Source organism: Hyla sarda, chromosome 4, assembly GCF_029499605.1.
Source record: "Hyla sarda isolate aHylSar1 chromosome 4, aHylSar1.hap1, whole genome shotgun sequence".
Classification (NCBI taxonomy): Eukaryota; Metazoa; Chordata; class Amphibia; order Anura; family Hylidae; genus Hyla; species Hyla sarda.
The window spans coordinates 291585098-291610428 of record NC_079192.1 but is presented as its reverse complement, the minus strand read 5'-3'; the positions used below and the strand labels follow the sequence as shown (position 1 = coordinate 291610428).

The 25331-nt window shown below is 40.7% G+C and overlaps 1 protein-coding gene across 1 annotated transcript in view; it reads left to right on the top strand.

The window, feature by feature from the left end:
* CFAP54 (cilia and flagella associated protein 54) overlaps positions 1 to 25331 on the top strand; it is a 395393-nt gene that overhangs the window by 162684 nt on the left and 207378 nt on the right. Inside the window, exons 32-34 of the mRNA XM_056574483.1 lie at positions 6809 to 6917; positions 8231 to 8337; positions 24073 to 24303. Coding sequence (XP_056430458.1) covers positions 6809 to 6917; positions 8231 to 8337; positions 24073 to 24303 — 447 coding nt within the window. The remainder of the gene's footprint in view (positions 1 to 6808; positions 6918 to 8230; positions 8338 to 24072; positions 24304 to 25331) is intronic.

Sequence of the window (25331 nt, the reverse complement as noted above, 5' to 3'; positions counted from 1 at the left end):
GGATCTGGCAGTCATACCCTCCAACCGCAGTGTGAATGCAGCCTAACAGTGGCTGTAATAATTTATTAACATATAGGGTGGGCCATTTATATGGATACACCTTATAAAATGGGAATGGTTGGTGATATTAACTTCCTGTTTGTGACACATTAGTATATGTGAGAAGGGAGACTTTTCAAGATGGGTCGTGACCATGGCGGCCATTTTGAAGTCGGCCATTTTGAATCATGTGACACATCAAACTTATTGGGAATTTCACAAGAAAAACAATGATGTGCTTGGTTTTAACGTAACTTTATTCTTTCATGAGTTATTTACAAGTTTCTGACCACTTATAAAATGTGTTCAATGTGCTGCCCATTGTGTTGGATTGTCAATGCAACCCTTTTTTCCCACTCTTCACACACTGATAGCAACACCGCAGGAGAAATGCTAGCACAGGCTTCCAGTATCCATAGTTTCAGGTGCTGCAGAATGGGCAAAACTAAAAATTGGAACAGGACCCTCAGTTTACGCAGAAGATTTTGTTCAGTGATGAGGCAAACTTTTATGTGAATGGTGAAGTTAACAAACAAAACCACCACTATTGGTCTGACACTAACCCACATTGGGTAGATCCCTCCAAGACTGTTGGATCACAAAAATTGATGGTATGGTGTGGCATATGGGGTACAAAGATAATGGGGCCATTCTTCATCAATGGAAACCTCAAGGCCACTGGATATGCGAAATTGCTACATGATGGTGTGTTTCCCTCTTTATGCACTGAAGCTGGCACGTTCCCTGAGTTTTTCCAGCAAGATGGTGCACCACCACATTATGGGTGTCAGGTCCGAGCATTCCTAGATGAACAGTTTCCTTGAAAGTGGATTGGTCATCATGGGTCAGTTGAATGGCCCCCAAGGTCTCCCGATCTGACCCCCTTAGACTTTTATCTTTGGGGTCATCTGAAGGCAATTGTCTATGCTGTGAAGATACGAGATGTGCAGCACCTGAAACTACGGATACTGGAAGCCAGTGCTAGCATTTCTCCTGTGGGATTTCTATCAGTGTGTGAAGAGTGGGAGAAGAGGGTTGCATTGACAATCCAACACAATGGGCAGCACATTGAACACATTTTACAAGTCGTCAGAAACTTGTAAATAAGTCATGAAAGAATAAAGTTAAGTTAAAACCAAGCACATCATTGTTTTTCAAGTGAAATTCCCAATAAGTTCGATGTGTCACATGACCCTCTTCCTATTGAAAAAACAAAAGTTGGATTCAAAATGGCTGACTTCAAAATGGCCACCATGGTCACCACCCATCTTGAAAAGTTTCCCCCCTCACATATACTAATGTGCCACAAACAGGAAGTTCATATCACCAACCATTCCCATTTTATTAAGGTGTATCCATATAAATGGCCCATCCTGTATATTGGCATTTTAAGTCCCGACCTTGAACCCCTAGTTTCTTTTTTTTATTTTTTATTCAAAACTCTATAAAATGACCAATGCGGTACAGAAAGCAGTAAAAAGAAGGCAGTGGCAATCACTGAAAACAACATCAGATATAGAATTTCTCAAGCATAATAGAAAGAAACTGTCACAAGTAGTAGAAAAACGTGTTATGTCTTAGGGAAAGCAGAAAAATTGGTTGCATCAAAAACACCTGAACTGTGATGCCTAGCAGAGGGTACGATACTCTGACGACGAGAGAAACTCCATCCATAGCTGCAACTGGAAGAAAACCTGTGTTCAAAGTTAATTTAACAGGGAAACTTTGTAAGGGATGCAGGTACCCTATTTACATGGAGCAGTAGGAGTAGTAAAATGTAAGCTACCCAACACTTATTTTCAGATTTTTACTTACAATATTTATTGTTACATATTTATTGTCTGATTTTATTTTTTTGTAAAGTGCTATAAGAATTGTCCATTAAGGAAAGCTTTTTTGCAGAATGTTTGTTAATTAGTTGTCTTGTGCTAACACTGTTAGAATTGAGGTCTTAATTCTCTGCAGTAGTGTTTTGTTTTTTTTCCCGCTACTAAATCATCCATATTACTAATATTTTTTAGGCTTCCCCAATGCAGTGCCATGTTGTTCATAGATCTTTAGAAATAATAGCCCCCAGGTTCCCTATATTTTTAACAACATAACTGCCAAGACTGATGGATTGGCCCATCAAAAAATTTCACAGTTTGATCGTGTGTAAGCCCTGAGATTGCCATTTAATCTTTCAAATGAAAGCCATTAAATCACGTTCTCTGTTTTATATATATAAAATAATATGCCGAAATCTATAGAAAAATGCTCCTGAATTGCATTGCACAGGGTACAAAATGTGTTCTTAACCTCAAGTCATGCTAAACTCTTTTACTATTAAAGATAATATAGGGATTGCAATGCACTTTTAATGCAAGCAATATTTAAACAAAAAAAAAAATCAAAAATCAAATCAAATGTAGAAAAGTGCACCCTATGAAAGTACACTAATGGCTTAGAGGTGCCAGTTTAGAATAAGGTGGTGTTTATGATAGACATGCAATTAATAAATAGCAACAAGAGTAACATATAATACGTTTTTGACTATCTTTGGTAGATATACAATGGCTGTAGAGCAAAATATGATAAATCTTTTACTATCTTATTAGAATGGTTGCACAAATTGTGTGAATAAATCAGTCGCAAATTTGGGGCTTATTTGTACACAATAAACCATTGAATGTTTTTTGAAATGTATAGTATGGTAGATTTTTTGCAGGCATTTTTATTACTTGAAACCTGGTCCATACATCTGAATCGTGTTGGGTTATTTCATAGTAACTTAAACATATGGGACAGAAGCAGGAATTATTGTAACAAATCTTTCAATTGCAAATATTGCAAGAATCACTGAAAAGTACAATGCCAGTCTGCCACCAAAAACATGTGTCATGGAAATTAGACTTTTAAAAGTATAAAGTTTAAAGTATAAAGTTTAAAATAATAATATCAGATGCTTAGATATCCTAATTTCTCTCTAGTCATGATCATAAGATGATCATAAGATGAAGGATACAAAATAGACGTGGCTCGTCTTATTCCGATATTCTCATATTGACGCGCATCCAGGAGTGAAGTGGTGGCCATATGCTCAGAACGCCTACTGGTTAAATACGGTGCTGCAGGCAATGAAGGGCTGTTAAAGGGAACCTGTCAGCAGTTTTGAAGCAAATTGCTGACAGCCCCATAAAGATGTTTGAGAGGGGAGTGGAAACATACCTAAAATCTTGGGATTCCCTACAACCCCGTGAAGTGTCCAGGAGGTTGGGTCTTCCTGTGCACAGAGCTCGCTATATAAGGAGCTTTCCCAGATCCTTCTCTTGGTATGATTGATAGCATTAGTGTCCAATCTGAAGACTGCTAGAACTTTAAAGGGGTTATCCAGGAAAAAACTTTTTTTTTATATATATATCAACTGGCTCCAGAAAGTTAAACAGATTTGTAAATTACTTCTATTAAAAAATCTTAATCCTTTCAGTACTTAAGAGCTTCCTTAAAGGGGTACTCCGGTGAAAACCTTTTTTCTTTTAAATCAACTGGTTGCAGAAAGTTAAACATATTTTTATATTACTTCTATTAAAAAATCTTAATCCTTCCTGTACTTATTAGCTGCTGAATACTACAGAGGAAATTCCTTTCTTTTTGGAATGCTCTCTGATGACATCATGAGCACAGTTCTCTCTGCTGACATTATTATAATAATAATAACACTTTATTTATTGTTGTCCTTAGTGGGATTTGAACCCAAGTCCCCAGCACTGCAAGGCAGCAGTGCTAACCACTGAGCCACCATACTGCCCTTAGCATACATCTGCTATGAATGGTTGTTAAAATGGACAGAGATGTCAGCAGAGAGCACTGTGCTTGTGATTTCATCAGTGTCCCAAAAAGAAAGGAATTTCCTCTGTAGCATTCAGCAGCTAATAAGTACTGGAAGGATTAACATTTTTTAATAGAAGTAATTTACAAATATGTTTAACTTTCTGTCACCAGTGGATTTAAAAGAAAAAAAATTTTCACCGGAGTACCCCTTTAAGGTTGTTCTTTTCTTTCTAAGTGCTCTCTGATGACACATGTCTCGGGAACCGCCCAGTTTAGAAGCAAATCCCCATAGCAAACCTCTTCTAAACTGGGCGGTTCCAGAGACAGGTGTCATCAGAGAGCACTTAGACAGAAATGAATATCAGTCAAGAATATTGCAAAAGGACACTTTCTTAGCAAATGTTCAGGTCATAATAGGCTATATGTACATATGCAGCATGGGACATGATATGAACAGCCAAAATAAGAAATTTTGGGAGAAAAGTAATGACCACTTTTGGATATAGCACAGGACTGCAGTACTGTTTGCTTAAGCAGAATTACTTTACAGTGATCCCTTAACTTATCTGGACCATTGTAACTTGAAACCAGACTCAACATACAGTGCTACAGACAATGCAGATCTGTGAAGCATGTCAATGACTGGAAGAACCGACCAATCAGAATGGATATTCACTGGTAAAACCCCTGTGTTAGCGCATGCACTGTAGTACTGAAGCGCATTCACTAAATTCCTGTCTGGTCGCGCCCCCTACAGTACAGGGAGGTATTACATGTTCAGTACTACTCTTAACCTATGTCACAGTTAGCTGCTCCTTTTGGACACCAAGTAAGGGCGACTCCATTTTACTTTTTTAGTAAATTGTGTGTACTGTACGGGACCCTGAAGAAACTCCTGTCCTCTACATAGACCAGTGTTTCCCAACCAGGGCGCCTACAGCTGTTGCAAAACTACAGCTCCCAGCATACCCGGACAGCCTTTGGCTGTCCGGGCATGCTGGGAGTTGTAGTTTTTCAACAGCAGGAGGCACCCTGGTTGGGGAAACACTGACATAGACAGTGATTACAGCTCCCAGCAGCTCTTTCTTACTTTTATATGTGAGGATTTGCTTTATCTGTATTAGTTATCTACTTATTTTTCTTTAATCCTCACTTTTTTTCCCCCTATTTTTGGATGACATTTTGGTGGCTTCAGAACCAATTACCAAGTTTCCATAGAGTTATGGACTCAACATACAATAGTTTCAACATACAATGGTCGTCCTGGAACCAATTAATATAGGGGGAGATTTATCAAAACCTGTGTAGAGGAAAAGTTGCTGAGTTGCCCATAACAACCAATCAGATTGCTTCTTTCATTTTTGCAAAGGCCTCTGAAAAATGAAAGAAGCGATCTGATTGGTTGCTATGGGCAACTCAGCAACTTTTCCTCTGGACAGGTTTTGATAAATGTCCCCAATTGTAACTTGAGGGACCACTGTATTTGTCATTAAGACACCATTGGGGAGATTTATCAATACCTGTCCCGAGGAAAAGTTGCTGAGTTGCCCATAGCAACCAATCAGATTACTTCTTTCATTTTGCAGAGGCCTTGTTAAAAATGAAAGAAGCGATCTGATTGGTTGCTATGGGCAACTCAGCAACATTTCCTTTGCACAGGTATTGATAAATGTCCCGCCATATTATTATTTGTAACGATATCATGAGATGCATGCAAATAAGTTAATAAAGTTGTAAGTCTTTTTTGTATCTTAAGGTTCTACCAAAAGTTCTGCAACTGAAGTAAAACTAGAACCTGCTTTGTTTTGGTTACATGACATTGACTTTTCATGCAGTGGGTAAAAAGAAATAATTTCTACGACTTATTTTGTGTTGTACAAATGAATAACTAATGGGAAATGGGATAATTAAATGACTGTCCTGGAGAGTCAGGAAACCTGTATTATATGCATGTGAAAAAGTAGTTCTGCAGGTTATGGGTCTTGCTTTCACTTTGTGAAATTGATTTCTAAATTGAAGTCGAGAAATAGATTTGAATCAATAAACTGTCATCTTCCAGTGGTACAAAGAGAGTGAAATGTTGACAACCACCTGCTTATTGATTTTCTTTTTTTTCCCCTGCACTAGAATTACAGGGTATTAATTTGTAATGTAATTCTATTTTTATTCAGTGAAATAATAGCAAACTAAAGCCTGATTCTGGATGGCACTGACAGTTTTTCAAGAAAAGTCATGACCATCAAAGTAGATTTTTTTTGCAGAAAAAAACAATAAATAGTATGGGTCATTGAAGGAAAAGGTATACAATTAAATGGAATCTGAAATTTGTAATAGGTTTTATCATCGTTTTAAAAGAATGCACTACTGGACATCTTAAAGGGGTACTCCCGTGGAAAACTTTTTTTTTAATCAACTGGTGCCAGAAAGTTAAACAGATTTGTAAATCACTTCTATAAAAACATATTAATCCTTCCAGTACTTTTAAGGGGCTGTATACTAAAGAGAAATCCAAAAAAGAAATGCATTTCCTCTGATGTCATGACCACAGTGCTCTCTGTTGACCTCTGCTGTCCAATATAGGAACTGTCCAGAGCAGCATATGTTTGCTATGGGGATTTTCTTCTGCTCTGGACAGTTCCTGAAATGGACAGCAGAGGTCAGCAGAGAGCACTGTGGTCTTGACATCAGAGGAAGTGCATTTCTTTTTTGGATTTCTCTTTAGTATACAGCCCCTAAAAGTATTGGAAGGATTAAGATTTTTTTATAGAAGTGATTTACAAATCTGTTTAACTTTCTGGCACTATGGCAAACACCATGTAATACACTCATGTGTCCACATTAACAGGGTTTTCTAAGAAATTGTATGCATATACCGTATTTGTTTACTAGCAAGAAAACATTAGAGCAATATGAGGGTAACTTGCAAAAAATGAAATAAGCAAATGTTTTATTCATTTAGGAGAAATGATAATATTTTTGGAAACAAACAAACTGATGAGACAGGAGATGTTCCAGCACCACAGGATTCCTTCAGGAGGTACACCACAGCCCTTGTTGAATATCAGAAGGTAAACCGAAAAAATTTAATCTCATATAGAAATATTTTTTTATGCAGTTTAAAAGCAATGGAAATGGTTAGGTACAGATTGAAATACATGTTTGGCTGCAATATTTGAATTTTTATGTTTGATGCCTAAGAAGAGTTATGGTATGTGTCAGATTTTGCAGCAATCTCTGTGACTGTTCCAAACACCTGAAAGAATTTCAAATATGTACAGATGTTGCATATAGCCTCATTCCAATTCAGATGTATGGAACAGATATTTAAAATGTCGACAACAAACCTACCATGTGTGAACATAACCTAAGGATATTTTCAAACTGGGTGGATACAAAGTACATTTTTCACAGTAAATTTGAATGCAGAAAATTAGCAGATCATTGCAGTAGCAGCGATGTGGGTAGAATAGGTAGAAATCTCATACACATGCAGTGTAAAAAATCTGCACAAAATCTGACTTGGGGTGCAGATTTAGTGAAGATTTTCACTATTGACATTAATGAGAAAGTAAAAATCCACAATAACTCCCCAGTTGCAAATTTTCTGCTGTGGATTTTCATGCAGTATCGTGGTGCATTTTCCACTGCTGAAAATTTGCAGTATATACACCTTGTGTGAACATAGCCATGGAGTACAGCCACACACTACAGATGTACTGCAGATGTTCCGTAGCAGAAAATCCACCACATTTCTGCAGTGACTTTGCTGCGGAAAATCACTGTGGATTTTCTGTGGGTTTGCTTCTTCAGATTTGAAGCTAAAATGTTATAGATAAGATAAAGTCAATCTATTTAATCTCTGCCAGTGTGGATTTTGCTGCAGATCCACAGCAGAACTGCAACATAATCTGCAATGGATCTAACACAACAATTGATGTGCTGCAGACTTAAAATCTGCACTGCAGATCAATTTCTGCTGCGGAAATTTACCGCATGTTAGTTTGCTGTTACACTTTGCTGTTACTGTAAATCTGGAGATTTTTCATATAGAAATACTATGTAGATTAGCAGCAAATCCCCCCATGTAACTGTAACCTTAAAGGGGTTTTATGACAATAGCAAAACCCCATTTGGCTTTCCTATTAAAAAATAATAAACCTTGCTCTTGGACATTCTTCTTTGTTTTACTATTTTTGGCCTGTGTGCTTTTGCATCAGCCTGTGATTCCAGTGAGATGGCATATGAGCCATAGTAATGTACATTTGTCTTGTAACAGGTCGTGTCTTCTTGACTTTGTGTCACTTATAAGTCATGTTATTTTTATTTTTCCTGTTGTGAACTAAATCAGCACATTTATAAAAAAAAAATTCTCATGTTTAAGGATCTGGGAGCTTCAACACTAAAACAAGCTAAAAAGCAGAATCTTCCTAAAAAAGTAGAAAGCGTGACTCACCAGAAAAATAAGAATCGGAATGTGGAACCTCACAGGTGATTATGATATTATTACTTTATTACAATTTGATATCACATTTATGGTATCACACTTACTTAAGGGTTGGTTCACATTATACTTTGCTTCCATGATGTATATGCCCAAAAGGCTCTCTTTTATTATATGATCTTTGGGGGGGGGGGGGGGGGTCTATGAATACATTACTAAGTGAAGTGAAGTGTTACCAACTGTCACTACTTTATTTAGCTATAACATTTTATAGTCAAGGCAGTAAACACATTTTGTAAATGGAGAAAAGTTGTAGTTTGGATTTTAAAAAGGTGTTTATCTATGGAACCTCGTTCACGCAGCAGAGCGATGTACATGGACCCTGTACAGAGACACATTAAATCCCTACACCCTACAGAGAAGTATTTTTTCCCTAGAAGGTACTTCTGGATAAAATATTCCTATGAAGGTCACACATAGTGGAAATGCTGTGGATTTTCTTGATGGAGATTCCGTGCGGAAAATTAGCAAATTTACAGTAGCAGTGAAATGGAAGCGATATTAAGAATCTTATCCTTGAAAGAATTCTACACAAAGTCCATGTCAAAATTGACTTGCTTTGCAGATTTCAAATACTCATCATGTCAGTTTTTGTGTTAGAAACACTGCAGATTTATTGGGGGTTTCAGTCAAAATCTGCAGTAAGTCCACAGTTGTATTTGTGGAAACCTTGCAGGCTCACAACAAAATCCACAACTGTTTATTTTAAAGGGGTATTCAAGGCAAAAACTTTTTTTTTATATATATATATATATATATCAACTGGCTCCAGAAAGTTAAACAGATTTGTATATTACTTCTATTAAAAAATCTTAATCCTTTCAGTACTTATGAGCTTCTGAAGTTAAGGTTGTTCTTTTCTGTCTAAGTGCTCTCTGATGACACCTGTCTCGGGAAACGCCCAGTTTAGAAGCAAATCCCTATAGCAAACCTCTTCTAAACTGGGCGTTTCCCGAGACAGGTGTCATCAGAGAGGATTTAGACAGAAAAGAACAACCTTAACTTCAGAAGCTCATAAGTACTGAAAGGATTAAGATTTTTTAATAGAAGTAATTTACAAATCTGTTTAACTTTCTGGAGCCAGTTGATATATATATATATAAAAAAAAGTTTTTACCTGGAATACCCCTTTAAATACATAATGAATCATATTTAACATAATCCATTCTTCAGTGGCAATTCTGCAGGAGATCGTCTTGGTTTCTTGCAGAATTTTTGCTACAGATTTTGGTGCAAAAGTGCTGCAGATTTTCCGCTGCAGCATTTCTGTTGCTTCTGGCCATACCACAATACAAAACTGTATCTGATTTGCCCATAGCAACCAATCTTAGCTAAGAATTGAAAGCTGAGCTGGTACTGCTTGCTATGGGCAGACATTTTGTTGGATAAATCTGCTTCAAGTTGAACTATATCAGAAGCCAACAGATGCCTTATTACTGATTCATACTATTTATAGGTTTTATGGAGCCATTTTATGTATGTATGTATAAGCCTTTTTTCTACACAGTTCACACCCTTACGGAAGCTGCCATAACTTGGCTTCTATTTATTCTTATTTTTTTGTGCTTGTGTAAAAATACACAACATTAATTTTGTGAATGTTTTCCAATTATACACTCATGGGGAAATTATATCTGTTTAAAATAATGTTTAAATGATGTGTTGATGCAGTCATTAGGGTAATTACAGTAGATGTAATTGTGTTGTGTTGTCTTCTCACAACGCAGTCTGAGTGCATCAGTCTAATGAACACAGCAATATGAAATTTAAGTTTTACTTATAAAATAAAGATGCTCTACACTAGAAACTGTTTGAAGGCATATAGCAATTTACATTAAACAATACTTCAGAAAATACTCAGTAATGAGCATACAGCGCTTACAGCATTGGAGCACAGCAAGCATATTCATATATAGCGATTTAAAATTAGCTTACAAAATGTAATAACTTTTAGTAGGCCCTGCTATTAATTCAAATGAGAGGGCTCATCTGCATGAACAACAACAAACCTCATACAGTTCCCAAAACAACGCAAAAACAGAAGACTGCACATCTCACATTTGTAACTATACATGATTGAAAGTACTAGTGGATATAATACTGTACTCTTTGCTTAAAGGGGTACTTCAGCACTAGACATCTTATCCCCTATACAAAGGTTAGGGGGGGGATAAGATGTCTAATCACTGGGAGTCCTACCTCTGGGTCCTCTGCGTTCTATGGCTTCTGTTTAGAACGCCTGCTGTTCTAGGCTTTGAAGAGACCTTGGTCGTCAATCCCCCTTCCATGCATGAAGAGACAGCGACATGGACAGCGTGAGCGTATCTCCGGATATCCCATGAAGATATATGAAGGAGGCGTGTTGTCCACAGCTTTAAGCTGTGGTCACCAGTAATCTGTCATGGAGTGGAGATTGCTCTGTGCATGCTGATTACTGGGGTGTCGGGCAGGAGATTGCATAGGGTCCCCCTGCGATCAGATGCTAACTAATCCCCTATCAGCAGGATAAGATGTCTAGGAGCAGAATACCCCTTTAATATAGGACTCTATATCCACAAACCAGTGGGGACCACATAAATAACAGTAATGGATTATTGGGTGCAAGCCAACCTGAAAAAGACCAAATGCATGACAAGAATGAACGTGCATGGCTCCACATGGGAGCGTGGCATCCCCAACGCACTGGACTTACTACAGGCATAAATCACGTGGAAATATACACCACCTAAGCTTGCGCAGATTTCTGAGTCTGCTGTCAAGTCTCAGATGCACCTGGATTTACAAAGAGGCTGGCACACTTAGCAGCCAGCACCCTTTGTGTATGAAGCGGGCTCAGCGCCTGAGTCTGCATCATACTGCCCTAGCCCATGAGATACATCTATATTGAATATGTCTGCATGTTCAAAAAAAAGACAGCAGCCTTTTTTAAGAAGAGGCATTAGATCATTAAGACTATTAGTTAAACTGTTATCAAGCTTTAATTTTATAAAATTTTTATAAAGGCACCTGTCCAGAAACACCTCTATAAGAAGATCATCCTTAATCTAAAGAAGGACAATATATAAATACCATCTTCTTACTTCTGTTGACCAAAATTTTTGTGCTTGTGGCTAAAAATATTGCAGACCTGCAGCTAATATATAAAGCTTATAAGACATTTCTAACTGTAAAAGATGTCTGCCAGCCAGTGGCCATCATTTCTGCCATGCAGAATGTTTTAAGGTGGTTTGGATGAATAAAATAGAAAAACCAAAGGGACAAACAGGCACTTTGGAGGCCGAATGAAGCGCATCCATATGCGTGAAACCACCGGCAGTCGCCTCTGAACGCCCCACGCCATTCTAAAGTCCCTGAAGGAGGAGCAGCCCGAGATGGGAGCTGATTAACCAGGTTCTATGCGGTGAGTGCATTATGCCTGTTCGTCCCTTTGGTTTTTCTATTATTGATTGCTGCCTACATTGTCCTAGCACCACCGCTACTGGAAACGGCTGGTTATCCTACCTGGAGTGTTCGTGCCCATCTCGAGTAGCTGCGGGCTGAAGGTATCGGTGCCACTTAGTTTCTTTTTGGATGCATAAAATGTTCACATATAACCTGTCATATTTTTGGAACATTTTATTTGAAAATGTTCAGAGATATTTTTTTAAATTAAATAAGCAATCTGATTGATTGATATGGGCTACTGCACCACTCTTCCTTTAAAGAGGTTTTGATAAATCTCCCCCTACACATTACTGGTCCCATTTTATTCATGTGTATTCCTAGTTTAATATACACAAGGCATGCATAGCTTGTCTGCCATATTGATTCCTATTTCCTCATTAATATGTCTTTCCTAATGCAGCCTACATTTCCCATTATGTATCTCAGACTCAGCTTGAGGGGGCAGAGTCTCATTACTACACATGCTATGAGTCCTAAGTACAGTAATGACACAAAGCTTCCTTCCCCTAACTGCTACCACTATAGTGTATGGTTACGGTCTGCGCTCCGGCCGCCTGTGGTGGCCGTGAGCGCATTACCCTGTCATGTACTGCTGCCGACGAGGCTGGGGTTCGCATCGCTGGACGCGCCTGCATGCGCATCCCGGCCTGTCACTCACTCCGGTCCTCTGCCACCTCCTCTCCTGCCTCTCACCTCCGGGGCGTGTGTCCCCGTCTCTTAGGGTGCGCGCGTGCCGGAGCTTTAAGATTTAAAGGGTCAGTACTCCCTTAATTATGTGTTCACCTGTGTCTCCTCTATAAGTTCCTGTTCCTTCCCCACATCCCTGCCAGATATTTGTTTTGCCTTGTGCCATTGAGAAAGTGTTACTGTGTTTTGCCTTGCCTTGTTACTGACCTCCTGCTACCTTCCTGACCTTGCTCCTGTGCCGCCTGCCTACTGACCTCCTGCTTTGTTCCTGACCATGCTAGAGTGCTGCCTGCCCAGACCTTATGCTATCCTGACTATGAGTTGCTGTCCTCCTTCTGTACCTTAAATCACCTCAGCCGCCTGTGTGGTCGAGTCGTGCCAGGGGTAGCGACCTGGGTGCCGCCTGCCACATCAAGTCCATCCCGCTTTCCGGCAGGCTCAGGTGAAAACCAGTGGCACCTTAGACTCCACTCCCTGGTATGGCCCGCGTCATCTGCCACACACGTGTAGCGGATCTATTACCCAGTTTGTTCCTGTCTACTGACGGTGAGTGTTACGAAGTACGGCTTCAGTCTGTCTCCCTGTAAGGCTTTTACAATCAGAGACAGGCAGTATGAGTCAAGGGAGTTGCATAACTCTGCAGTTGATCATTATCTGGACCCACCTCATAGATCACTGCTCTCCTGCAACCTATGAGGGTGCATGCTTTACAGGCCCAGCTTTAACATCTATGAGCAAAAATGCTGCAGGATGCCATATAGAACTTACCTACATACCCAACCATATGTCATCTTAGATTCAGTCTAGAACGTAGAGCAGGAAGATAGTGTAGATATGGAGCTGAGGGAGGGGGGTGTTGTGGAGGGAGAGGTTAGAATAGTTAATAGGGATAGGCTTCATAGGAATAAAAAACCTACACCTTTGAATTGCATGTTGACTAATGCCAGAAGTCTGTCCAATAAAACAGAGGAACTGGAGTGGTAGATGTCTGAGGAAAATTATGGCATAGTGGGTATAACAGAGACTTGGTTGCACGATAGCCATGACTGGGTGGTCAACATTCGGGGTTATAATCTATTCAGGAAGGATCGGACAAAACGGAAGGGGGAGGAGTTTGCCGCACTGCGGGAGGATATATGGGAGGGAAATAAGGGAAATAATGTGAAGTCATTATGGGTAGAAATAAATGGAGATGAAAATAAAAAAATTCTGATAGGGGTTTGCTATAAACCACCAAATATAATGGAAGAGGCAGAAGATCAATTACTGAGACAAATAAACAAGGCAGCAAATCAGAATGAGGTGATAATAAGGGGGACTTTAACTATCCTGATATAAACTGGGGGACTGAGACCTGTGAATCTCATAAAGGAAACAGGTTTCTGACTATAGTTAACCCCTTCAGGACGGAGCCCATTTTGGCCTTAAGGACCGGAGCGTTTTTTGCACATCTGACCACTGTCACTTTAATCATTAATAACTCTGGAATGCTTTTAGTTATCATTCTGATTCCGAGATAGTTTTTTCGTGACATGTTCTACTTTAACATAGTGGTAAATTTTTGTCGATACTTCCATCCTTTCTTGGTGAAAAATCCGTAAATTTGATGAAAAATTTGAAAATTTAGCATTTTTCTAACTTTGAAGCTTTCTGCTTGTAAGGAAAATGGATATTACGAATACATTTTTTTTTGGTTCACATATACAATATGTCTACTTTATGTTTGCATCATAAAATTGACGTGTTTTTACTTTTGGAAGACACCAGAGGGCTTCAACGGTCAGCAGCAATTTTCCGATTTTTCACAAAATTTTCAAACTCAGTATTTTTCAGGGACCAGTTCAGGTTTGAAGTGGATTTGAAGGGTCTTCATATTAGAAATACCCCATAAATGACCCCATTATAAAAACTACACCCCCCAAAGTATTCAAAATGACATTCAGTAAGTGTTTTAACCCTTTAGGTGTTTCACACGAATAGCAGCAAAGTGAAGGAGAAAATTCACAATCTTCATTTTTTACACTCACATGTTCTTGTAGACCCAATTTTAGAATTTTTACAAGGGGTAAAAGGACAAAATTTTTACTTGTATTTGTAGCCCAATTTCTCTCGAGTAAGCACATACCTCATATGTCTATGTAAAATGTTCGACGGGCGCAGTAGAGGGCTCAGAAGGGAAGGAGCGACAAGGGGATTTTGGAGAGTACGTTTTTCTGAAATGGTTTTTGGGGGGCATGTTACCTTTAGGAAGCCCTTATGGTGCCAGAACAGCAAAAAAACCCCACATGGCATACCATTTTGGAAACTAGACCCCTCGGGGAATGTAACATGGGATAAAGTGAACCTTAATACCCCACAGGTGTTTCACGACTTTTGCAAATGTAAAAAAAAAAAAAAAATTTTACCTAAAATGCTTGTTTTCCCAAAAATTTTTTATTTTTAAAAAGGGTAATAGCAGAAAATACCCCTAAAAATTTGAAGCCCAATTTCTCCCGATTCAGAAAACACCCCATATGGGGGTGAAAAGTGCTCTGCTGGCGCACTACAGGTCTCAGAAGAGAAGGAGTCACATTTGGCTTTTTGAAAGCGAATTTTGCTCTGGGGGCATGCCGCATTTAGGAAGCCCCTATGGTGCCAGGATAGCAAAAAAAAAACACATGGCATACCATTTTGGAAACTAGACCCCTCGGGGAACGTAACAAGGGGTTAAGTGAACCTTTATACCCCACAGGTGTTTCACGACTTTTGCATATGTAAAATTTTTTTTTTTTTTTTTACCTAAAATGCTTGTTTTCCCCAAAATTTTACATTTTTAAAAAGGGTAAAAGCAGAAAATACCCCCCAAAATTTGTAACACAATTTCTCCCGAGTACGGCGATACCCCATATGTGACCCTAAACTGTTGCCTTGAAATACGACAGGGCTCCAAAGTGAGAGCGCCATGCGCATTTGAGGCCTAAATTAGGGATTGCATAGGGGTGGACATAGGGGTATTCTACGCCAGTGATTCCCAAACAGGGTGCCTCCAGCTGTTGCAAAACTCCCAGCATGCCTGGACAGTCAACGGCTGTCCGACAATACTGGGAGTTGTTTTGCAACAGCTGGAGGCTCCGTTCTGGAAACAGTGGCGTACCAGACGTTTTTCATTTTTATTGGGGAGGGGAGGGGGGCTGTGTAGGGGTATGTGTATATGTAGTGTTTTTTACTTTTTATTTTATTTTTTGTGGTAGTGTAGTGTAGTGTTTTTAGGGTACAGTCACATGGGCGGGGGTTCACAGTAGTTTCTCGCTGGCAATTTGAGCTGCAGCAGAAAGTTTGCGGCAGCTCAAATTTGCAGCCAGATACTTACTGTAATCCTCCGCCCATGTGAGTGTACCCTGTACGTTCACATTGGGGGGGACATCCAGCTGTTGCATAACTACAACTCCCAGCATGCCCGTTGGCTGTCGGTGACTGCTGAGAGTTGTAGTTTTGCAACAACTGTAGGTACACTGGTTATGTATCACTGAGTTTGTGACCTAACTCAGTGTTTCACAACCAGTGTGCCTCCAGCTGTTGCAAAACTACAACTCCCAGCATGTACGGTGCATGGTGTAAGGTGACTGCTGAGAGTTGTAGTTTGCAACAGCTGGAGGCACACCGGTCGTGAAACACTGAGTTAGGTAAAAAAAAACTCTTGAGTTTCACAACCAGTGTGCCTTCAGCTGTTGCAAAACTACAACTCTCAGCAGTCACCGACAGCCAACGGGCATGCTGGGAGTTGTAGTTATGCAACCAGCAGATGCACCACTACAACTCCCAGCATGCACTTTAGCTGTTTGTGCAAGCTGGGAGTTGTAGTTATACAACAGCTGAAGGTACACTTTTCCATAGAAAGAATGTGCCTCCAGCTGTTGCAAAACCATAAGTCCCAGCATGCCCATAAGGGAATGCTGGGAGTTGTGGTGGTCTGCCTCCTGCTGTTGCATAACTACAGCTCCCAGCATGCCCTTTTTGCATGCTGGGAGCTGTTGCTAAGCAACAGCAGGAGGCTGTAACTCACCTCCTGCTGCTGCTCCATCGCAGGCTGTCCCTCGCCGCCGCAGCTGCTCCTGGGGCCCCGATCCCAACAGGGGCGCCGGGGATCGGGGTCCCCAGCACCGGGGGTCGTCTTCCCGCACCCGCTCACGTCCTCCGGAAGAGGGGCGGAGCGGGTGCGGGAGTGACACCCGCAGCAGGCGCCCTGATTGGTCGGCCGGTAATCCGGCCGACGAATCAGGGCGATCGTGAGGTGGCACCAGTGCCACCTCACCCCTGCAGGCTCTGGCTGTTCGGGGCCGTCAGAGACGGCCCCGAACAGCCAGTAATTCCGGGTCACCGGAGACCCGATTGACCCGGAATCGCCGCAGATCGCTGGACTGAATTGTCCAGCGATCTGCGGCGATCGCCGACATGGGGGGGCATAATGACCCCCCTGGGCGATATGCCGGGATGCCTGCTGAACGATTTCAGCAGGCATCCGGCTCCGGTCCCCAACCGGCTAGCGGTGGGGGCCGGAATTCCCACGGGCGTATGGATACGCCCTCGGTCCTTAAGGACTCGGGATGCAGGGCGTATCCATACGCCCTATGTCCTGAAGAGGTTAAAGACAATTATATGTCCCAAATGGTACAGGGCCTGACCAGAGGGGGCGCCCTACTGAACTTAATATTAACCAACAGACCTGACAAAGTAACTAATGTGCAAGTAGAAGGACATCTAGGAAATAGTGATCATAATACAGTAACCCCCCGAAATGCTATGGCCCCGACATATGATCAAATCGACATACGATGGCCTCTCAGAGGCCATCGCATGTCGATGTCAGCATCGACATACGATGCTTTTATATGTCGAGGCCATCGCATTAACTTCTATCCGACAGTGCAAAATGCTTTAAGCTGCTGTCTGATAGCAGTTTAAGCATCCTGGACAGGTTCGCTTACCTATGCCCGCTGCTCCGGGTCCACTTCGCGATCCTCCGGCTTCTTCCGCATCTTCTCCAGAGTCCGGGACTCGCTTTCCGGCGTCGTTATTACGTCGCTATGCACTCCATGCCGGCGCAGCAGCGTAAGAACGTCACCAGAAAGCAGAAGATGCGGAAGAAGCCGGAGGATCCCGAAGTGGACCCGGAGCAGCGGGACAGCATCGGGAGCCCCTGGGACAGCATCGGGAGCGGTGAGTATAACTTCCTCTGCTTTATATTGCACGAATCCCTCAACATACTATGGATTCGACAAACGATGGGTTGTTTGGAACGAATTACCATCGTATGTTGAGGGACCACTGTATAATACTTTATAACTCGTTCTTCAATAAGGGAATCTCTTGAGGGGCCACAAAAACAATGAACTTTAGGAAGGCAAAGTTTGATCAACTCAGAGAAGCCCTTAGCAATATAAATTAGGATAATGTCCTCAAAAACAAGAATACTGACACTAAATGGGAGACTTTGAGAAATATTTTAAATTCTCACTGTAAGAAGTATATACCTTATGGGAATAAAAGGGTCAGAAATAAAAGAAAACCAATGTGGATGAATACAAATGTTAAGGGGGCAATAAATGCTAAAAATAAAGCATTTAAACTACTAAAACAGGACGGCACTGAAGAAGCATTAAAAAGCTATATAGAAAAATAAGATAAAAGCCACAAAAATAGAGACAGGCTCATTGCTAAAGAGAATAAAACTGACCCCAAAATGTTTTTTTAACTATATAAATAGCAAAAAGGTTAAAAATTAAAGTGTTGGCCCTTTAACCCCTTGTCGCAGAACGCCAGGTATACCCGGCACTGTGGCACGGGAGGGTTATGAAGTGAGCTCAGGAGCTGAGCTTGCATCATACCCGCACAGTCCTGCCTGCTATCAGCAGCCAGGACCCGTGGCTAATGCCGGACATTAACTCCGGCATTAACTCTTTAGACGCGGCGATCAACTTTCTAAAAGTGAAAGTAAAAGCATCCCGGCAGCTCAGTCGGCCTGATCGGGACATCGCGATAAAATTGCGATGTCCAGATCAGCTAGAGAAGGAGGATGCTATGGCTTTGCAGGGATCTGTGTAAAAGATCAGTGTGTGCAGTGTTATAGCCCCCTATGGGAGCTATAACACTGCAAAAAAAAAAAAAAGGGGGAAAAAAGTTAATAAGGATCATTTAACCCCTTCCCTAATTAAAGTTTAAATCACCCCCCTTTTCCCATAAAAAAAAACTGTGTAAATAAAAATAAACATATGTGGTATCGCCACGTGCATAAATAAATAAAAAGCGATCAAAAAGTCCAATCAAAACAAAAATGGTACCGATAAAAACTTCAGATCACAACTCAAAAAATTTGCCCTCGTACTGCCCCGTACATGGAACAATAAAAAAGTTATAGGGGTCAGAAGAGGACGATTTTAAACGTATAAATTTTCCTGCATGTAGTTATGATTTTTTTTCAGAAGTAATAAAAAATCAAACCTATATAAGTAGGTATTATTTTAATCGTATGGGCCTACAGAAAAAAGATAAGGTGTACAAAATTGTGTTTTTTTTTTCTTCCATTTTGTCGCACAATGATTTTTTTCCCCGTTTCACTGTAGTGTTTTGGGTAAAATGACTGATGTCAGTACAAAGTAGAATTGGTGGTGCTAAAAATAAGCCATCATATGGATTTTTAGGTGCAAAATTTAAAGGGTTATGATTTTTAAAAGGTAAGGAGGAAAAATGAAAGTGCAAAAACTGAAAAACGCTATGTCCTTAAGGGTTTAAAAAATGATGAGGGATTGGGCTGGGGGAAAATGTTTGCAAGTGGGTAAGTAACTGGCTCAGTGATAGGAAACGGAGGGTGGTTATTAATGGTACTTATTCTGATTGGGTGACTGTTACTAGTGGGGTACCACAGGGGTCAGTCTTGGGTCCTGTTCTATTTAATATATTTATTAATGACCTTGTAGAGGGGTTGAATAGTAAAGTAGCAATCTTTGCAGATGATAATAAACTCTGTAAAGCAGTAAACACTATAGAGGACAGTGCACTGTTACAAATGTATCTGGATAGGTTGAAGGTTTGGGCTGAGAAGTGGCACATGAGGTTCAACACTGATAATTGTAAGGTAATGCACATGGGGAAGAAAAATCCTGGCTGGTAATATGTATTAAATGGGAGAACACTTGGGATGACTGACGTGGAAAAGGACTTGGGAATCTTAGTTAACAGTAAATTTAGCTGTAGTGACCAGTGTGGGGCAGCTGCTGCCAAGGCAAATAAGAAGATGGGGTGCATCAATAGGGGCATAGATGCGCATGACAAGGAAATAATTCTACCGCTGTACAAATCACTAGTCAGACCACACATAGAATACTGTGTACAGTACTGGGCACCAGTGTACAAGAAAGTTATAGTGATGCTGGAGAGAGTTCAAAGACGGGCAACCAGAGTGATACGGGAATTGGGAGGACTACAGTACCCAGAAAGATTATCAGAATTATTTAGTTTAGAAAAAAGAAGGCTTAGGGGAGACTTAAAGGGGTTCTCCGTCGCTTAGACATCTTATCCCCTATCCAAAGGATAGGGGATAAGATGCCTGATCACGGGAGTCCCGCCGCTGGGGACCCCCGGGAACTTGCACGCGGCACCCCGTGTTCGCTCCGGGTCTGATTACCGACAACCACAGGCGACCACTGATTACCGACGACCACACGCCTCCGCCCCCGTGTGATGTCACGCTCCACACCTCAATGCAAGCCTATTGGAGGGGGCTATCACGCCCCCCCCCCCGTAGGCTTGCATTGAGGGGCGGAGCGTGATGTCACACGCCGCCGGCCCTGTGGTCGTCGGTAATCAGACCCGGAGCGAACTCGCTCCGGGCACTGGTTACAAACGGGGTTCCGCGTGCAAGATCCCGGGGGTCCCCAGTGGCGGGACTCCCGCGATCAGGCATCTTATCCCCTATCCTTTGGATAGGGGATAAGATGTCTAAGCACTGGAGAACCCCTTTAATAACTATGTATAAATATATTAGGGGATCTTACAGAGATCTCTCCCATTATCTATTTATACCCAGGACTGTATCTTTAATGAGGGGGCATCCTCTACATTTAGAGGAAAGAAGGTTTCTACACCAGCATGGGGGGATTCTTTACTGTAAGAGCAGTGAGACTGTGGAATTCTCTGCCTGAGGAGGTGGTCATGGTTAACTTTGTAAAAGAAATGAAAAGGGGTCTGGATGCATTTTTGGAGAGTAATAACATTACAGGTTATGGATACTAGATTTATAGGGACAGGACTTTGGTCCAGGGATCTATTCTGACAACCATATTTGGAGTCGGGATGGAATTCTGTACCTTGAGTATGAGTTTTTTTTTTGCCTTCCTCTGGATCAACTCAGTAGGGTTATAGGTTGAACTTGATTGACTCTGGTCTTTTTTCAACCTTATGAACTTTGTTACTGTGTATGCAGCAGAGCTGAGTGTGTGTGTGGTCATGCATACACATAATCACACATTCTGCTCTGCTCCATACACATGCCGCACACTAATTTCTGCTACATGTACATGATCGCACACTCAGCTCTGGTACATGTACAAAGTGCATACTAACCAGGGTCCCTCCAGCTTTTGCAAAACTGCAACTCCCAGCATGCCAAGCTTTGCAACATTTGGAGGCATTCTCGTTGGTAAAAACTGATATAGAGGTAAGGGGACAGATTGTTTAACAAAATTACATATTTTTTTTGTGCAGAGTTTTGTTCGGCACACACTGCTGCTCCAGCACTTCTAGCTATGTGAGCAGTGTACAGTGGGAAAATGCCACAGCTCTGTGAAGTGTGAGGTAGAGAAGGAGTGCACGGTAGAGCTTTTCTATATTTGCGCAAAATTTATCAAAAGACGTGCGCAACTTTTGTAAATTTTGAGCAACAGTGTAAATTAGACAGGCAGTGTAAAGGGGTAGATCTGTGTCTACAATAGACACCTATTGATAAATCCACTTATCCTGCTGTATAGCAGGCTGTCTGCAGATTGGACTCCATTTTCACTTTGACAGGTTTCCTTTAAACATGCCCACTTTTTTTTAATTCTGCTTCAGTAGACACAAGGCCATTCCACAACTTGTATAACGTAAAGACATATAGGGAAATTTATCAAACTGTGTGAGATAAAAACTAGAGGGATTTTCCCTCAGCAACCAATAACAGCTCAACCAACGAGCTCTGGTAAAGTGAAAGCTGAGCTGTGATTGGTTGTTGTGGGAAAATCACTCAACTTTTTCTCCTACACAGTTTAACCACTTAAGGACCCCGGGGCGTACCTGTACATCCTGAGTCCGCTCCCGTTCTATAACGCGGGGCAACGGCACTGATCGCGGTGCCGCGCACCATTAACCCTTTAGACACGGTTTCAAAGTTGATTGTTGTGTCTTAAGTGAAACTAAACGAATGCCGGTTAGCTCAGGGGGCTGTTCGGGAGTGCCGCGGTGAAATTGCGACATCCCAAACAGCTTTAGGACACGAGGAGGGTCCCCTTACCTTCCTCCTGGTGTCCGATCGCCGAATGACTGCTCAGTGCCTGAGATCCAGGCATAAGCGGCAGTGTTAAAGATCAGTGTGTGCAGTGTTTTAGCCCCCTATGGGAGCTATAACACTGCAAAAAAAGTGGGGAAAAAAAAGTTAATAAAGATCATTTAACCCCTTCCCTAATATAAGTTTGGACCACCCCCCTTTTCCCATTTAAAAAAAAAACAAAAACAAATAAATTATATGTGGTATTGCTGCGTGCCGAAATGTCCAAATTATAAAAGTATATCCTTAATTAAACCGCACGGTCAATGGCATACGCGCAAAAAAATTCCAAACTCCAAAATAGCGTATTTATGGTCATTTTTATATCAATTTTAGATCACAACGCAAAAAATTAGCCCTCATACCGCCCCATACAAAGAAGAAAAAAAAGTTATAGGGGTTAGAAGATGACAATTTTAAACGTATACATTTTCCTGCATGTAGTTATGATTTTTTTCAGAAGTACGACAAAATCAAACCTACATAAGTAGGGTATCATTTTTATCGTATGGACATACAGAATAAAGATAAGGTGTCATTTTTTCCAAAAACTGTACTGTGTAGAAACGGAAGCCCCCAAAAGTTAGAAAATTTAGTTTTTTTTTCTTAAATTTTGACGCACAATATTTATTTTTTTCATTTCACCGTAGATTTTTGGGTAAAATGACTGATGTCATTACAAAGTAGAATTGGTAGCACAAAAAATAAGCCATCATATAGATTTTTAGGTGCAAAATTGAAAGATGAAAAAAAATTTTAAGGTAAAGAGGAAAAAATGAAAGTGCAAAAATGGAAAAACCCTCGGTCCTTAAGGGGTTAATAAATCTGGGCCATAGTTGATAATATGAGGCATGCCCCAAGGTCCACCACAATCCACCCCCAACACGTCTAAGGAAGCCCACAAAACGTCTGGGAACACCTAAACACTGCACCTGAATTTGGCCCTGCCCATTTTCCTAGGACTGTTGGCAACTTTGTTGAGAATGTCCACTCCTTTCCCATTTGGACCCCACTCTGTGCAAACCATTGTATGAATACAGACATCTTAATGGCGCAAACCTTTCTAAGAATCACAATTGTGTAAGTGTCATCTTTGCTTCTATTTCCTTTTAAAATGGACTTTAAATGAAAGGAAAGATGAAGTGACCTCTTTATAGTTTAACACTTTCCCGCCCTAGGACATATGCATACGTCCCAGTTGCTAACATGTTAACAGTAAATGCCATAAAACATTTTTTTTTTAAATTCACATTTTTCACAATATTTGGGATTTTTTCACAAAAAATTCTGCATGAATCAACAAAAATTTACCACTAATATAAAGTACAATATGTCAGGAAAAAAACAGTCTCAGAATCGCGTCGTTAAGTAAAAGCATGTCAATGTTATTACCACTTAAAAAGACACATGCGAGATTTGAAAAATTGTGTGACCCGGTCATTGATGTAGAAACAGGTGGCGTCCTTAAGGGGTTAATGCCAGTGAGATGGCCATATTGATAATGGAATGATTCCAGTTATCCTGTATTCGCCCATCCTTGTTACTATGATGAAAAATATACAGTTGCATCTTGCTGTGGGGTATGTGCATGTCTGGAATGTTCTGTCGAACATATACCCTAAACTTGACCATAAGATATATGTTTACTTGCTAAAATGATTGATGTTTGTAATTGAACATGTGAGCCCAGTGGCCTAATGGACAAGGAATCGGCTTCCAAAGCTGGAGATTGTGGGTTCAAGTCCTACATGGATTTTTACAAACATTAATAATTGAGAGAGGACTGGTGGAATATCTTCTTGTTCATGTAAAGTTTTGACTACTTTGCTGTGGGTAAGTTCTTTCATTTTGTAAATGTTTCCAGTAACTAGCTAGTTTTGTTTTATTCTGTGCTTGTTTCCACATTACATTTTGTTAACTTTTAGGTTCTGGGTAAATGTGTACAGAATATAAACTATCATGCATTACATTGCTTTTGTGTTGAGATTTTGTGGTTTAAACAATATATTTAGTACATTTTTTTTTTTCATTTTAGACTTACCAGAGAGGAGGCTGAGAAAAAAGCTTTTACAACGTTGCTCGTACTGCTGACACCAATTGTTGGTAGATATATGAAACGAAAGAGACTTTTTCAAGCCAGCAGAGAAGAGATGCCATGGAGAGCTCAAATGAATCTACTCCTGGCACTAACTCATTTCAGTTTGTTTAAGAAAAAGCTTAGTCAGCTGTACAGTGAAGAACTGGAGAGTGAGCAGAGCGCTAACAGGTAAAGCTAGCACAACACATGAGCAGATCACAAATAATGGCTCTCATTAGCATTCCTCCACATTTTAAGCTTGAGACAAACTACCAGTGTAAAATCCTCTAGTAATGAAGAGACATGGTGGCCCCTGTTCTCGAGTTTACCAACTTGAATGTTATGTTGTCTTGTTAGTTCCTTTAATGCTGCAAGAACAAATTGCCATTGTATGACCTTTTCTATTTCCTGTTGTTGCTGTCTGTTGATGGGCACAAACGCAGATCACAGTATTGGTAATTCTGTAGCATTGCAGTGCTTCCTCTTTACACAGCCACTAAGACTTAAGGCCGTTAACTGCGCTCCTTTCACAGAGATGTATGCATCGTTATCAGTTATTCTCTGATACTGTTAATCTTAGCCCCTCCAATCCCACTTTCAAAATCGCGGGGGTCCTAGCTCTCAGACCCCTGCGATCTGAAACCTATTCCTATCCTATGCTTAAAGGAATAGTAATAGATGTTTAAAATTAGACCACCCCTTTAATTGTGTATGTGTGTGTGTGTGTGTATATACATCTATATATATATATATAACTCAACGTGTGTGTGTGTGTATGTATGTGTGTATGTTCCAGCATCACGTCCGAACAGCTAAAGATATTAACATGAAACTTGGCACACATGTTACTTGTATGTCAACAACAAACATAGGATAGGTAAATTAACCCTTACTCGCCCCCATTTGCCAGGGGCGGGGTTTATGTTTAAAATCCCATACAAGTCCATGGGAAATATATGTTACTGCATAACTTCCAAACGGCTGGAGATATTTCGATAATACTTGGTCACATGTTACTTATATGTCCACTTAAAAAATATAGGATAGTTCATTTAACCCTTAGCTACCCCCATTTGAGAGGGTCAGGGTTTTTGTTTAAAGTCCCATGCAAATCAGTGGGAAACATATGTTCCCACATAACTTCAGTACGGCTGGAGATATTTCAATACCTGGTACACATATTACAGGTCTGGATAGGAGGTCGAGATAGGATGTCG